General features: G+C 44.6%; 1 protein-coding gene across 1 annotated transcript in view; it reads right to left on the minus strand.

Annotated features, from left to right (window-relative positions):
* Positions 1–15,045, minus strand: part of RNF126 (ring finger protein 126) — a 213,661-nt gene that overhangs the window by 158,607 nt on the left and 40,009 nt on the right. The window contains exon 2 of the mRNA XM_082261204.1: positions 6,998–7,053. Coding sequence (XP_082117330.1) covers positions 6,998–7,053 — 56 coding nt within the window. The remainder of the gene's footprint in view (positions 1–6,997; positions 7,054–15,045) is intronic.

The following is a 15,045-nucleotide window of genomic DNA, read 5'->3' on the forward strand; positions in this document are numbered from 1 at the left end:
AGATGAAAATCTGAAACCACCTTAGGAAGAAAGGATGGCTTAGGATGAAGTACTACCTTATCCCTATGAATCACTAGGTATGGGGACTGGCATGATAATGCAGCCAGTTCTGACACCCTGCGAGCAGAAGTGATAGCCACCAAGAAGGCCACCTTCTGGGATAAAGTAAACAAGGGAATCTCCCTGATGTTTTCAAAGGGAGGTTTCTGTAGAACCGACAAAACTAAATTAAGATCCCAGGGCGGTAAGGGCGCGCGGACTGGTGGAGCCAGGTGCCGGACACCCTGGATGAAATTCCGCACCAAGGACTTGGTAGCTAAAGGTTTCTGAAAGAAGATTGCTAATGCTGAAACTTGACCCTTGATGGTGCTCAAGGCTAGCTTCTGCTCAACCCCTTGTTGCAAAAAAGCCAATATTCGAGTCACCGAATAGGTACGTGGAGGAAATCCCAAAGATTCACACCACGCGATATAAGTCTTCCATGTGCGATAATAGACTTTGCTGGAAGTCGCTTTCCTTGCTTTAATTAGAGTAGGAATAACTGAAGCTGACAACCCTCTGTCCTTCAGTACCTGGGTCTCAATGGCCAGGCCATTAAAACCAGCGACTGTAAAGCACGATGGAAGATCGGTCCTTGAGACCGCAGATCCTCCCTGAGAGGAAGTCTCCAAGGAGTGTTCGCGACTAGCATGTCCAAGTCGGCCTGACCGGCTTGACGGGGCTAGCCTAGAATTTCCAGGATAACTGGAGTTCCCTCCATCTCTATCCTGCGGAGAAATCTGAGAGGAGGGAAGACATATACAGGGTTCATACAAATTTTCACCAATAAAATTCCATGACTTTTCCATGACCTAATGTTTCATGAAATGTCTATGTATACATGTTAAATAAGAAGAAAATCCATGTCACACCCAGCATATTTTTACTAAAATAAGGCCCCTTGCACACTGCAGCTTAAAAAAATTTTCTTGGCTAAAATAGAGCCCATTCATTCTAATGTGCCTATGCACACAGCCGCGTAAATGAGCGCTGCGTATTCTTCAGTAAGAACAAAATAGAAAAATCTGCATTTTGGAACAGTAAATTACGCCTAATGCGCGCATTTACGCGCAAATGAACGCACACGATCCCATAGGCGTGAATTTGCACGAAAATGCGCGCATTTCAAGGAGACTAAAATTACGGCTGAAAAAGGAGATGCTCAAACAGGAGTATCGTGTGCAAGAGGCAATCTTTGTAGTGTACAGTACCTCTGCAGTTAGGGTTTAGTTTCTGGATACAGCGTGACTCAAAATGGTCCCTTGTTTTTCAGTGGATGAGATGGAAGCACCGCTGACGCAGCTGGGAGCCGGTGTCACTTCAGTCGCACGGGTGAAAAAGCCAACGATCGGATTGGAAGCGGTCAAGCACGCAGCTGCAGACTGGTGCTTTGAACCTTTAGCGTGGCTAGACCCGTGGCTATCAACCCGAAACGGTTACCACCCCCTTCCGCATAATCATCACGTTCATGCAGCAGGCCCGCCCTCCAGTGACGCTTCCGCTGCCTCATTGGTTGATAATCTCCCGGCTGTTACTGCTGCTGCTAGCCAGTCACAGTGTCTCCAGGCAAACCGCGGCCAGCCCTCCCTGCTGCCTGATTGGGTCATCTCTGACAGCACGCGCATACCGCGGACCCGGAAGGACGCTAATACAGCGAAATGTAAATACAGTATGTGGCAATATAATTATCATAAAATAATTAAGCATCCACTCCCCGCTCCTCCACAGTAATTTAATTCCATGACTTTTCCAAAACCTAGTGTGTTTCTTAATTTTCCATGACCTTTCCAGGCCTGGAAAGTGTCATCTAAAAATTCCAAAACTTTTCCAGGATTTCCAGGACCGTATGAACCCTGCATATAGTAGCTGACACTGCCTTTACAGACCATTCAGTGCGTCTGCTGCGTCCGCTAGAGGATCGCGCGCGCGCGCGTTACCAACCTCCGCGCCTTCCTGTTGAGCCGATATGCCAACAGATCCACCTCCGGGATGCTCTGATGAAGACACAGGTGGTGAAATCCTTGATGATCGACCTAAGTCATCACCCTGATATTGTCTGACTGGATCCGAACCAGGCTGCCCTAGAGCTGCTTGGTCCAGGCAATCCGACAAAGTCTGATCGCTCTCTGTTCCCACACATTTATCAGAAACTTGATTCCTATCAGGAGTGATGATCTCTCCTGGTTGAGCATTAGAGACCGAAGTCACCCGACTAGAGGCTCCTTGGTCCGCTTGCTCAACCGGATCCGATTCCTGGAGGGAACTGAGAATGATCTTTGGAAAAGGTAAAGAAAATGATCTGTTCAGGGAACGGGAATTACCACAGCGGTAGCAGTGATCGATACTCGATCTTGTATCCTGATCGTGTGATCTCCTGAACCCCTTAGTCCGGGATTCAGGAAAGCCCTAGATCTGAACACCGGTGAAGACGTCCCCCCACCCCTAAGCCGGGTGGGGGCGCACCTTCAGGCTGTATTAGCCTTAACTTCAGGTTTGGCTGAGTCGGCCTTTTGTTTGCCCGACCAGCGCCTCTTGAACCCTCCTAGAGGGGCTTTGCCTTTCCCGCTCGTCCCAGCGGAGCGAACTAACCCTTTATGAGCGGCAAAGAAAGGTCCACGCTTGTTACGAGGTCCTTTTGCTTTAGCAGCCTGCGGCAAAAAAGTGCTCTTGCCCCCAGTGACATCCTTAATGATCTCATCTAGGGTGGCCCCAAATAGGCTATTCCCCTGAAAGGGGAGATTCGCCAAGGCTTTTTTGGAACCTAGATCCGCCGACCAGCATTTTAACCACAGCACACGTCTGAGGACTACCGCTGACATCGATGCATGCCCTAACAAGGGGGTGGCATCCAGGGCTGCGTCACAGACGAACTGCAGTCCTTGTATAATTTGTTCCATCAAATCAGATGCTGCCTGGGGGATACCTTTCCCCTTTAGGTCATGGCGTAACAATCTTGCCCATTCCGTTAATGTTTGTGAAACTAAACCAATGACAATCACTGGTCTAAAGGCTGACCCTATCAGGGAAAAAATAGTGCGGGACTCCGCTTCCATTTTCCGATCCACCGGATCCTTAAAGGATGGAGCGTCCTCCAACGGGATAACAGTGGCTTTATTTAGTCTGGAAATGGGTGGATCCACCACTGGTGATACCGTCCATTTCTTAATGAGGGATTCCTCAAACGGATAGCGTCTAGCAATGCGCTTGGAAACAGTAAGGGTATGTTTTGGATGATCCCATTCCTCTTTAATTTTATTACCAAAACATTTGGGTAAGGGAAAAACCTTCGCCGTCTTGGTAGGTTTACTAGTACCAAAAGGGAATTTCCATCTCGGTTACCTCTGCCGGTAAAACCTCAAGTCTTAAGGTTTCCCGGACCGCCACAACTAGCGCGTCCACCAATGCTTCTTCTTGTGCTATGGCGGAGGCAGGAACGTCCTCCTCACTGTCTGAGGGAACTTTACCTGAGACAACAGCCCCTGCAGAGGGACCTGCAGCTGCAATGACCATCTCAGAATCTGAAGTATCAGATGAAATAGGGATAGGCGGGGGTCGCTTTCTTGACCCCCGTCCCTGACAGGCCATCTCCACCCGGGATACCAAAGACTCCAAAACTGCTATAAATGCATCCATATTCTGTGAACTGGAGGGTCCTGCGGCCACCTCGAGGGGATCAGGTGGGGGTACCTGTGTGGCAGGGTCCATGATTATTCCAGACACTTGCCGGAAAAAAATAATTTGCAAAAAAAATAAATAAAAAATAAACTTTTTTTTTTTTTTTTCCTTTAGACCCCCAGTGCTACAGCGCCTCTCAGTGTTACCTGCTTTAGGACCCCTACAGACAGAGAGAGAGAGAGAGAGAGAGAGAGACCCCAAGGCTCACCACTTGATGCCCAGAAGTTTCAATACAACCTGTTCCAGCACTGTCTATTACAGACAGGAAGTCTTTGGCTTGCTTTCCCGGGTAAAAGGAGGCGGCTCCGCCCCTTTACACGCCTTCCGGCGCCTTCCCATAGCTCCTCGAGGTGTTTGGTCACCTCAAACATGGCCGCCCCCATGCTGGAGACACGAGGCTACGCCAATATGGAGGCCTCGTGCGATCTGCAAGACAATGGCGGCGGCCTGTGTAGGATAGCGGCGGCTAGCAGCGGCCTGCGGGATGTATGTATTCGGCCTGGCGGCCTGCGGGAGTGCCTCGGCCCCACAAACTTCACCATGAATGGTGATGAGCCTGGCCGGCAGTACAGGACCCTGGCGGGCCGCATGCAGTCCGTGGGCCGTCGGGAGGCTGTGCAGCCCGTGGAAGTGACCGGTTGCTGGAGGAATGGCGATCTGGACTGCAGTAACTCAGGCATAGGCATCGGCCTGTGTACACACTCTGACAGGTAGGATACCTTTTACTTCAATAGTAATGCCCTTTTAGTACTGCCACTGACTTCAGTCACCCTTACAGTCTTACAATAATTTTAGATAGTCAGCTCCCAAACCAAGCCTCCTGGTTTCTATTCACAAAAAAAAAAATCACACTCAAATTGGGGGGATCTGTGACTGTTATAGGATAGAGGGGAGACCCATCCTACCATCCCAGAGAGGGGCCCGCGTCCACCACAAACCCGGCAGGGGGGAGAGGGGGAACATTCTACTCACCATACCGGAACCAGGCGGGCACCAACTCCTGACAGAACCCCTCTCCACCGGGGTGGGGGGGCTGTCGACCAATACGGACGCCATGACTCTGTTGGTCATTGGCGTCCAGGCGAGACGTTTAACTCGCAGGGTCAGTCCCCGTCCAGTGGGACTATGTCGCGGCCGACCCAGCGCGGAGCTATGGCCTGCACGCGCTCGTAGGCTGAACTGGGGTGACCACTGGATCTCAACATCCAGCCCGTCGCCCAGTTCCAGCTTGCTTGCTTGAAGATCTCACAGGAACACTGGAGAAAAAAGCGGTCTAAAAAAAAAAAATCTAAGAAAAAAATCCTGCCAGGACCGAAGATCCTAGCAAGGCATCTAGGTCCTTACTCCTAACTAGACAGAAAAAAACTGATTTGCTGTAGCAGAGAGAGAGAGGATATACCCTCTGGGACTGCCCCTAAGGTGTGGCCAGAACGTTTTCTTTCCTGTCTAGTCCTACTCCTGTAGAGGGCAGTATAACCCGAGTTGATATTAATCAAGGAGGACTACGTCTGTCAATGAGCGACAGAGAAATGTCAATTTCCGGTCACGGCCGTAGACCGGGAGCGACATCACCCGGCTCCCCCCGACGCATTGCGTCACTCACTCACATGACTTTCTCAAGGGTATGGGCTTTCCTATTGATTCCATATATGAGAGAGAAAACTAAGAGGACCCTTGCCCTAAGAGATCACAGCCTACTAGCTGTCTGGTTACGACCGCTTGGAGCCACATAGGAGAAACATTTTCTCTGTTATCACACTTGTTGTAACCTGCCTGGAGGTGAGTGGCCATTATATACTGTGGGGTTTGGTGCACATCAGTGACACAGTTGGATTTGAAAGCACCGCACATGTCCAGAACATCACCATTGGCTTTATGTTTGCACATTGGCACATGAACTTCTATATATGAATTTTGCACTACTCTGCACGTTTTATTATCATTTATGATATATTTATGAAATATATTTGATATACATTTGTGGTGACACTACTTAATTGGCAGCTTTATTCTTCCTATTTATCATTGCCACTCCATTGTGGTTTACTTTCTTCAACTACTCCATTGGTAGCGCATTTGCCCCCTTTTCTTGATTAAGGTCAACGTGCTTCTAAAGGCAGGCATCACAATAATTTTGGAGATATTTTATATACATACATATTTAAAAAAAATGTCATTATCCAGTGAGTAGTAGAGGGGCAGTTTTTTGCAAGTACACGTTCACTTTTCTGGAAAAAATAAAAAAAGGTCAAACTCTTCCCACACAGCCAGTGTAGTGGTCTGGGGGATTTGAAACTCCCAATCTTCTCCCCCTTTTTTATTATTTTTTTAACAGGGCTTCTGTGACAGATCAGAGTGATTCTCTGACCAACCAAATTTGCTCCATTTTTTGGCTTGGCAGTAAACATTTCTGTCTCAAAACAGGTATAGTTTAAAATGTAAACTGTGCCAAATAACATTTTTAAGCAAATCTATCCATCTGTCCCTGTAGCTCAATAACCCAATGCCAAATATCAATTGTATGGTTTAGGGCATTGGAGAAATGTATAATTATTAAATAGAACAATTATAAAACGTACACAATAACGTTTACAGAAATACTGCAGGTTATATCATGTAACTCCTGCGAGTACTAACACTGACAAATGCCACCCACTGTAGCTTTAGCTAAATTACAGATACATTCAGTTAGTGTGATGTGGATTAGGGCAAAACTATTGTGGTAAACCTGTCTTGAGAAAAATGTGGCTTGCCATTGCTGACATTCTAAAAATGCATACTGCCTGTTTTCAATACCTACTTAAGCCTAGTACACACTGCTAATTTTTATTTCTTTTTTTCAACCCAGCGGGCTAAACAGAAACCCGCAGTCAGCTCAAGCCGGGGCAGCTGTACTATTCAATGTTAGTACAGCAATCTCCCCTGCTGCTCTATTGTGATGCGCCCGCATACATACACACAACCCCCCCCCCCCTCCCAGAACACTCCGGTCAGCGCCCTCCCATGGAAACTGGCTGAATGGGCAGCTTGTCGGACCACCTGCAGCACACAGGTGCCAAATGTCATCCGGTTTATGACATTCGGCCTATGGGTACAGGGCGTTAGGCGCGGACTCAGAACAAGCAATCAGCAAGTAAAGTTAGGACTCATGAATTGCAGGACTCAAGCCACAGGATTAGCATTACAACCAACCAACAAACTATTTCAAAGACAGGATTTCTTTAAATGTCTATTATTTAAATAAAGCTGATTCTCTATCGCCCCCCCCCCCCCCTCCATTTACCTTATTTCAGGAAGCTCTTCAATGAAGCCCGATTCACACCTGGGGCAAGTGTATTCCTACAAAGAAAATAGGATGCAGAAAAGCAAACAGCTTAAATTGTATGCTTAACAGCACAGTAAGCATAAAACAACTAGGTAAAAAGGAGAACATTTTAAAAAGAAGTTCCTTTTGAAAAAAATATTAAATGCACTTTTTTTTTCCCCTGCAAATAAAAAAAAAAGTGTGCATTTATTTATTTTTTTCTAAGGAGCCTGCAGAGCACTGCACCCACAATCAGCAGACAGCAGGTGCAATCTCCAGCTCGGAAATGTGTTTCATTCACAAATTTACCTGTTTAACCTGCCATCCCAGTTCACTTCCTATGATAAGGCAACAGTGCTATCCCACCACTTCGGAATTCTTGGCAGCATGGTCACTCTTACAATGGCTATGCTCACAAGGACTACAGCTTAAGACTGGAAGGATTTGCCCCCTTAATGACCAGGCCACTTTTTTCAACTTGGCACTGCATGACTGACAATTGAGCGGTCGTGCGACGCTGTACCCAAACAAAATTTACGTCCCTTTTTTTCCCACAAATAGAGCTTTCTTTTGGTGGTATTTGATCACCTGTGTGATTTTTAATTTTTGCGCTATACACAAAAAAAAAAAAAAAAAAAAAAAAAAAAAAAAGGAGCGACAATACTGTCTATATAATATTTCCAAAAAAAAAAAAAAAAAAAATTTTAAAAATCAAAATTTAACATTTGAGGCCAATTTGTTTTCGGCTACATATTTTTGGTAAAAAAAAAAAATATTTAGCAATAAGCGTATTTTCATTGGTTTGCACAAAAGTTATTGCGTCTATTAACTACGGAAAAGATTTGTCATTTTTATTGTTTTTTTTTTTACTAGAAATGGCGGCAATCTGATTTTTTTACTGCAATATTGAGGTGGACCGATCGGACCCCTGACATTGACACTTTTGGGGGGGACCAGTGACATTACTACAGTAATCAATACTAAAAATATGCACTGTTACTGTAATGACACTGGCAGGGAAGGGGTTAACATTGTGGGTGATCAAGGGGTTAAATGTGAGCCTAGGGGAGTGAGTCTAACTGTGGGGGGGGGGGGGGGCAAAGCTTGTAAAATGACCATAGAGACCTGTGTTCCTATATAGAAGGATCACAGGGGCTCTATGATCATTCCAGGGAGAAGAACGGTCAGATGTGCTTACAACAGCTGACCGGTCTCCTCTCTCAGCGGGGAACGATCGCGGGTGTCAGACGGCAATCGTAGCCGCTTGCCCACTGCATCGGCTTCCCTGCTGATGAGCAGGAACGCGCCAGCCCCCTAGCCTCCTGCTCGCGACCGATGTACATTTACGGAGGTTCGCGCAGGAGCGGCTGCCAGCCACAGTACAACTGCGGCAGGCGGTCGTAAAGCAGTTAATGTGCCATCGACGTGGGTTGAGTGACTATCAGCGCGCTGTCACCCCTAACAGGCCAGCTTACAGCTTGTCCATCAGTAGCTGGCCTTACCTAAGCCCCAGCTACTGAAGACATCAGTTTAGACAGATAATGGCAAGTGACCGTAAACGACCGTGTGTAGGCTGCATAGCTCCTGCCACAGCAACCAGCAGGATGTAGGATTGGGAGACCAAGTGACAAGGCAAACAAAAAAAAAAAAAATCATAATATATACACACATACATCTATAATACACAGTATCTCCCGTACACCCGTTACTCTCTTTTCATGTGACAACACTGAAGAAATGACACTTTGCTAAACTGTAAAGTAGTGAGTGTACAGCTTGTATAACAGTGTCATTTCTTCTCAGGCTTATTTGGGGAGGTTAAAAAAAAAAAAAAAAAAATGAAATGAAATTTCATATTTTGGTTTACATAGAAATGCTGAGCAGTGGCATCCATGTTATAGAAGGTCGCTAAAAGTTCAAACCTCCTTTTAGGAAAGGTGTCTATTCAAGAAAAGTTTCAACAGACATGCTGTGTTGACCTAAGGTAATAAATAATCTGTTTAACTTTAAGATAAAGTCTAGCTGACGCTATACCAGGATAATCTTGTCTGTGTGGTAGTCATAAAACATTAGTCAGTATTTTCTGTGTTTTAGACACATTTAAAAATAAGATTTACAGATGCGTTATAATCGTATATATAATAGAATATTAACAATTATATTATAATATATATATATATATATATATATATATATATATATATATATATATATAATCTATCTATATCTATATCTAACATACATAGATATGTAGAAAACCGTTATATATAATGGTTTCATTCTTGCTAACTGATATTGAAGACTCATCTCTGTATGTCAATAGAGGCTTCAGTAAACATTTGTAAATTGTAAGTTGTAGAAAGCATCATAAACTTTTCTAACCTTGCCAGGCTCTAGGAAGTCTGAGATGGTAAGCTCTTTGTCAATATAAAGGTGCAAAGTTTATTTGAAGATAAATAATGCTGTAATATTCTGTGTACTGAAGCTAAGAGCAACACAATACTGCCACCTCTGGTGACTGACTACTACTAATTGAAGTCTTAGGTTAAAAAGTAATTTCTAATATATATATTAATAATATATTATGGTGTTACCAGATTTAATATTTAGTCAGATACCTGGTGGATATTAAATGGACATGTAATAGATGAGAGTATGGATAAATTATTATATTGTTTTATGATGATACTCTTAAATATTGAGATATCATCATTTAGTTTTAATATCCATATACTGGTTGACCAAGAGGTGTCACCCAATGACATCACATGTTGATGGATAAGTTATCCCAACCAATGGGGATAATGTCACTCCTTCTGGGTTTAACTTATGGTCATTTTAATAGTCCTTTGTTCTACACCATATAAAAAGGCAAACCCAGATGAGAGAGGGACACATCACACATGACATTTGCCCAACATACATCACACATACAACATACAAGCTACTACAGCCATGCATAGACTCATCTACACAGACTCCATTTTGCTCCATCATGTATCTGAAACTTTGAGGGACGCCAAACGAAACTCCTCCCTACTTAGCCACCATCTTGGAAAGGCAGCCATCTTAAGGACTCTGGTAACGACCATTCTAAGCTAGCAGCCATTTTAAATATGGTAAATATTCCTTGCTAATTATTTGATTATTATTCAATATTGTTTATGTACTTTCTTAAATGTATTAGATTGCATATTCAAGGGTAACAAGATCCCAATCCCAGCCGTATTAACCATATGTAGATTTTTCTTTAAGAGATGATGTTTTTATAACATTTTTATTAATATCAGATTTAGCGCATATCGGCGTATTAGTCTCACGTTTTGCATAGCCTATTCTCGCTTCATCGGCAGTGGAGTGACTATCAGGCTGTGCATTGCGCAGACAATTGTGGTCTGATTATATAGAAGATTATGGTTTATACTATACCTGGAGAAAATAATAATCTTGCTTTATTTTTACTTTCATTATTGAGCTACACATCACATTGCATTTATTGTTTGAAGTTTGTATCTTATGTAAAATTATCTTTTTGCGTCATCTCAAGTTTGATCATTTATCGTGAATACATGTCTCGTGAATAAATATTCTTATATATTCCATACTGTAGACTGTTTTCACTAAGATTAGTATATGCTTTCAAAAAGAAATTAATCAATAAAAAGAATTTGCTACATATTGATTTGTGGAAATACGTGGAGATTCTCCTACCGCACAGATCTTTGCTTATTGACATAAATAGACACTGTTATATTCAGAGCAGTATAAACATCCTGACACTTCAGTGTTGTCACATGAAAAAAGATAGAATAAAATATTTACAAAAATGTGAGGGGTGTACTTACTTTTTGTGAGATACTGTAATATATATTTACATAAATATATACACACACAAACCTTCAAAAGTTTGGGGTCACTTAAAAAGGTCATTTTTGAAAGAAGATAACATTAACCGCTTGCCGACTGCGCACAGTATATTTACTGCGGCAGTCGGCCCCGGCCAGGCAGAGTGACGTAGGTCTACGTCGCTCGCCTGTCACTCCTTCCAGAGCCAATAGCGGGCGGGCGCGCGCCCGCTGAGGCGCGCGCCCGCCTCGGCTCGTTCACGGAGGAGTGCGGGAGTGTGACTGGCGGACCCGATGTCCGCCGGTCACACTACGATCGCCGCTACAGCGGGAGAAAGACAGAGCGGCTTGTGTAAACAAGCCACCTGTCAGTTCTCCCTGTGTAAAAGTGAAGATCAAACAGTTCTACTATGTAGAACTGTTGATCTTTGTTTTTACACTAGTAGACCTGTCCCTACACAGTTAGAATCACGCCCCTAGGACACACTTAACCCCTCCCTGTCCAATACTGTTAACCCCTTCCCTGCCAGTGTCATTTTTGCAGTAACAGTGCATATATATAGCACTGATTACTGCAGTAATGTCACTGGTACCCCCAAAAGTGTCAAAAATGTCAGTCAAGGGTCCGATCTGTCCGCCGCAATGTCGCAGTACCGCAAAAAAAAAAAATCGCAGATCGCCGCCATTACTCGTTAAAAAAAAAAACACCAAAAATGACAAAAATCTTTCCCTTTGTTAGTAAATGCGATAACTTTTGCGCAAACCAATCAAAATACGCTTTTTGCGATTTTTTTTTACCAAACATAGGTAGCGTAAAACAAATTGGCCGAAAATTTTAAAAAATTTTGATTTTTACATTTTTTTTTGGGGGAATTTCATATAAAAAAAAAGTGAAAAATATTGTTGTTTTTGCAAAAATTACGCTCTTTTTTTGTTTATAGCGCGTGATCAAAAAATCGCACAGGTGATCAAATACCACCAAAAGAAAGCTCTGTTTGTGGGAAAAAAAGGACGTGAAATTCGTTTAGGTACAGCGTCGCACGACCGCGCAATTGTCCGTTAAAGTCACGCAGTAAAAAATCGCAAAATAACCCCTGGTCTTTTAGCAGGAAAATCCTCCGGTGGTAAAGTGGTTAAATTGATCAGAAATACAGTCTAGACATTGTTAATGTGGTAAATGACTATTCTAGCTGGAAATGGTTGATTTGTAATGGAATATCTACATAGGTGTACAGAGGCCCATTTCCAGCAACCATCTAATTGTGTTAAAAGGCTAATTGACGATTACAAAACCCTTGTGCAATTAGGTTAGCACAACTGAAAACTGTTGTGCTGATTAGAGAAGCTATAAAACTGGCCCTGCTAGTTGAGGATCTGGAGCATTAGCATTTGTAGGTTCGATTATACTCTCAAAATGGCCAGAAAAATAAGTTTCTTCGGAAACTCTACAGTCTATTCTTGTTCTGAGAAATTAAAAAGGCTATTCCATGCGAGAAATTGCCAAGACAATGAAGATTTCCTACAACGGTGTGTACTACTCCCTTCAGAGAACAGCACAAAACGGGCTCTAACCAGAATACAACAAGAAGTGGAAGGCCCCGGTGCACAACTAAGCAGGACAAGTACATTAAGAGTCGCTAGTTTGAGAAATATACGCCTTGCAGGTCCTCAACTGGCAGCTTCATTAAATGGTACCTGCAAAACGTCCACATGAAGAGGCGACTCTAGGATCCTGGCCTTCTAGGCAGAGTGGCAAAAAAAAAAGAGCCATATCTGAGACGGGCCAATAAAAATGAAAAAATTAAGATGGGCAAAAGAACACAGACATTGGACAGAGGAAGATTGGAAAAAAGTGTCCCATAATGCACTGCACGCGCAGCATGTTATGCAATTGGCCAAAGCATGCACACTAACCTCATGCTTTGGCCATTCAAATGATCTCTGCCATGATTGGACTAAAGGCAGGCTGCCTTTAGCCAATCATGGCTCAGGGGCCAAGTACAAGCCCCACACTACATAAAGGCTACCCGCACTGCCGCAGCGTGTATGATTGTGCGGGCCAGGAGACAGGGCGTGAGTAGCGTTTTTTGAAGTTTGTCAGACCGTGTAGAGAGACATTCCTAGCAGTGTAGGGAGGGACAGGAACGTGTTTGAGGCAGGGAGAGAATCATTTCTTTGCAATTTGTCAGACAGTGCAGTGCCAGTGAGACATTCCTAGCAGGGAGGGAGAGAGATTTCTCATTTATAGGGCTATCGATTACATCATATCAGTGAGAGTATTGTTAATCGGTCACTTGCGTACATCTATAAGCAGCACAGCTCATCTATAGGGCTAGCGATTACATCATATCAGGTCATTGAATATCTATTTATCACTTGCGTACACCCTATATTGATCTGTATCAACATGTCCCAGAGACCGACGCTCCAAGGCCACTAAAAGAGGGCAAGCAGCCTCTGTGTCCACTATGAAAAGTGACATAGTGCATCCTTTATTTCCAGTGCTGCTCATGCTATTCAGCCACACGTGGAAGAGTTGGTGGAGTGCATCAATAAGCCGTCCTCATCCTCTGACACCTGCGCTCACAGTAGTTTGCCTTCCACCACAGCTGCCAAAGGCTCCTTCTCCACAACTATTCCTGTTGCCAAACCATCATGCAAGGGGGAGTCACCTGAACTATTCCATCATAGTGTCAGTGACATGCTGCTGGAGGATGCGCAGCAATTTAAAAGCAGTGATGTTGGTTCTCAGGTTGATGAAAGGAATAATGTGAGCCTAGAGAAGGGCTGAAGCATATTATCAAGTTAGCTCCAAACTTGGCTGGAGGAGGAAGGGGATGATGAGGTCACTGACAGGGGAGGAGAGGGAAGAGGGGGAGGAGGCCAGAAAAGTCTGTGGCCATTTCCGCCGTTCGTTGAATGTCAGATAAGTGAAAACTGGCATTGAACGGGATTCAACCTGCCCACCAACCGCCTCATTAGTGACATGCCCACCAGGTGGAACTCAACATTGGCAATGCTGCAGCGGCTGCACACGCAGAGGGCCATCAATGAGTACCTGTGTGAGTATGGCACAAGGACAGGGTCAGGAGAGCTAGGCTTTTTTTCGCCACGCCAGTGGCTTTTGATTAAGGATGCATGCATCGTCTTGTCACCATTTGAGGAGGCCACAAGGATGATGAGCCGGGACGATGCATGCATCAGTGACACTATCCCACTAGTCTACCGGTTGGAGCACACGCAGCGTGGAGTCATGGACAGGGCACTTGAGGCAGAACAGGGGGAGGAAGAGGAGGACTTCCTTTCCTCCCAAGGCCCCATTTATGCAGATATTTATGCAAAGCCACAAAACACACAGAAGGAGGAGGATTTCGGCAGCATTTATATAGAGGATAGCATACAGCAGTTTTCAAGGGATGGTTTTGATTGCCCAGAAACCCCAGGAGTTGTAGATGGTTGGGTAGAGGTTGCTCCTGCTGACAATGTCATCCTTAGTGACCCAGAGGTCTCAGAAGCTCATGCCTCCAACTTACATTGCATGGGCTCCCTGATTCTGCAAAGCCTGCGAAAGGACCCGAGGATTCCTGCTATCAAGGAGAGGGATAATTACTGGTTGCAACCCTTCTTGATGCACTTTACAAGGGTAAAGTTGCAGCGCTCATCCTGCCTTCGCAGAGGGAGCAGAGGATGAAACATCTTGAGGAGGCCTTGAAAAAAAGAATTTGTGTACCACCTTTCCAGACACTGGGAGGTCAACATTCTCTGGACGTGTTTGAGGCATCATTCAGCCAAAGGAGGAGCGGTGGAGGAGACGGCTGACCAATGCCTTTAAACAGTTCTTCAGTCCTCAGCAGCACCCAGGGCTTGGTTTAAGCAACAATTGGCAGCGTCTCCATCATATGGTGCATGATTATCTAGGTGCAAGAGCAGACTTGGGAGACCTTTCCAGCTGAGCATCCACTGGCTTACTGGGTCTTGAGGATACACCAATGGCCAGAACTTGCTCAATATGCAATGGAGCTACTGACCTGTCCTGCTTCCAGCGTGCTTTCCGAACAGACGTTCAGTGCTACTGGAGGTTTTGTGATGGACAAAAGGGTACGTCTGTCCACAGACTCTGTTGACCAGCTGACTTATCAAAATGAACCTGTCCTGGAACAAGAGCCATCAAGCCCCTGATGC

This window comes from Pelophylax lessonae (genome assembly GCF_965119305.1).
Source record: "Pelophylax lessonae genome assembly, chromosome: 1".
Classification (NCBI taxonomy): Eukaryota; Metazoa; Chordata; class Amphibia; order Anura; family Ranidae; genus Pelophylax; species Pelophylax lessonae.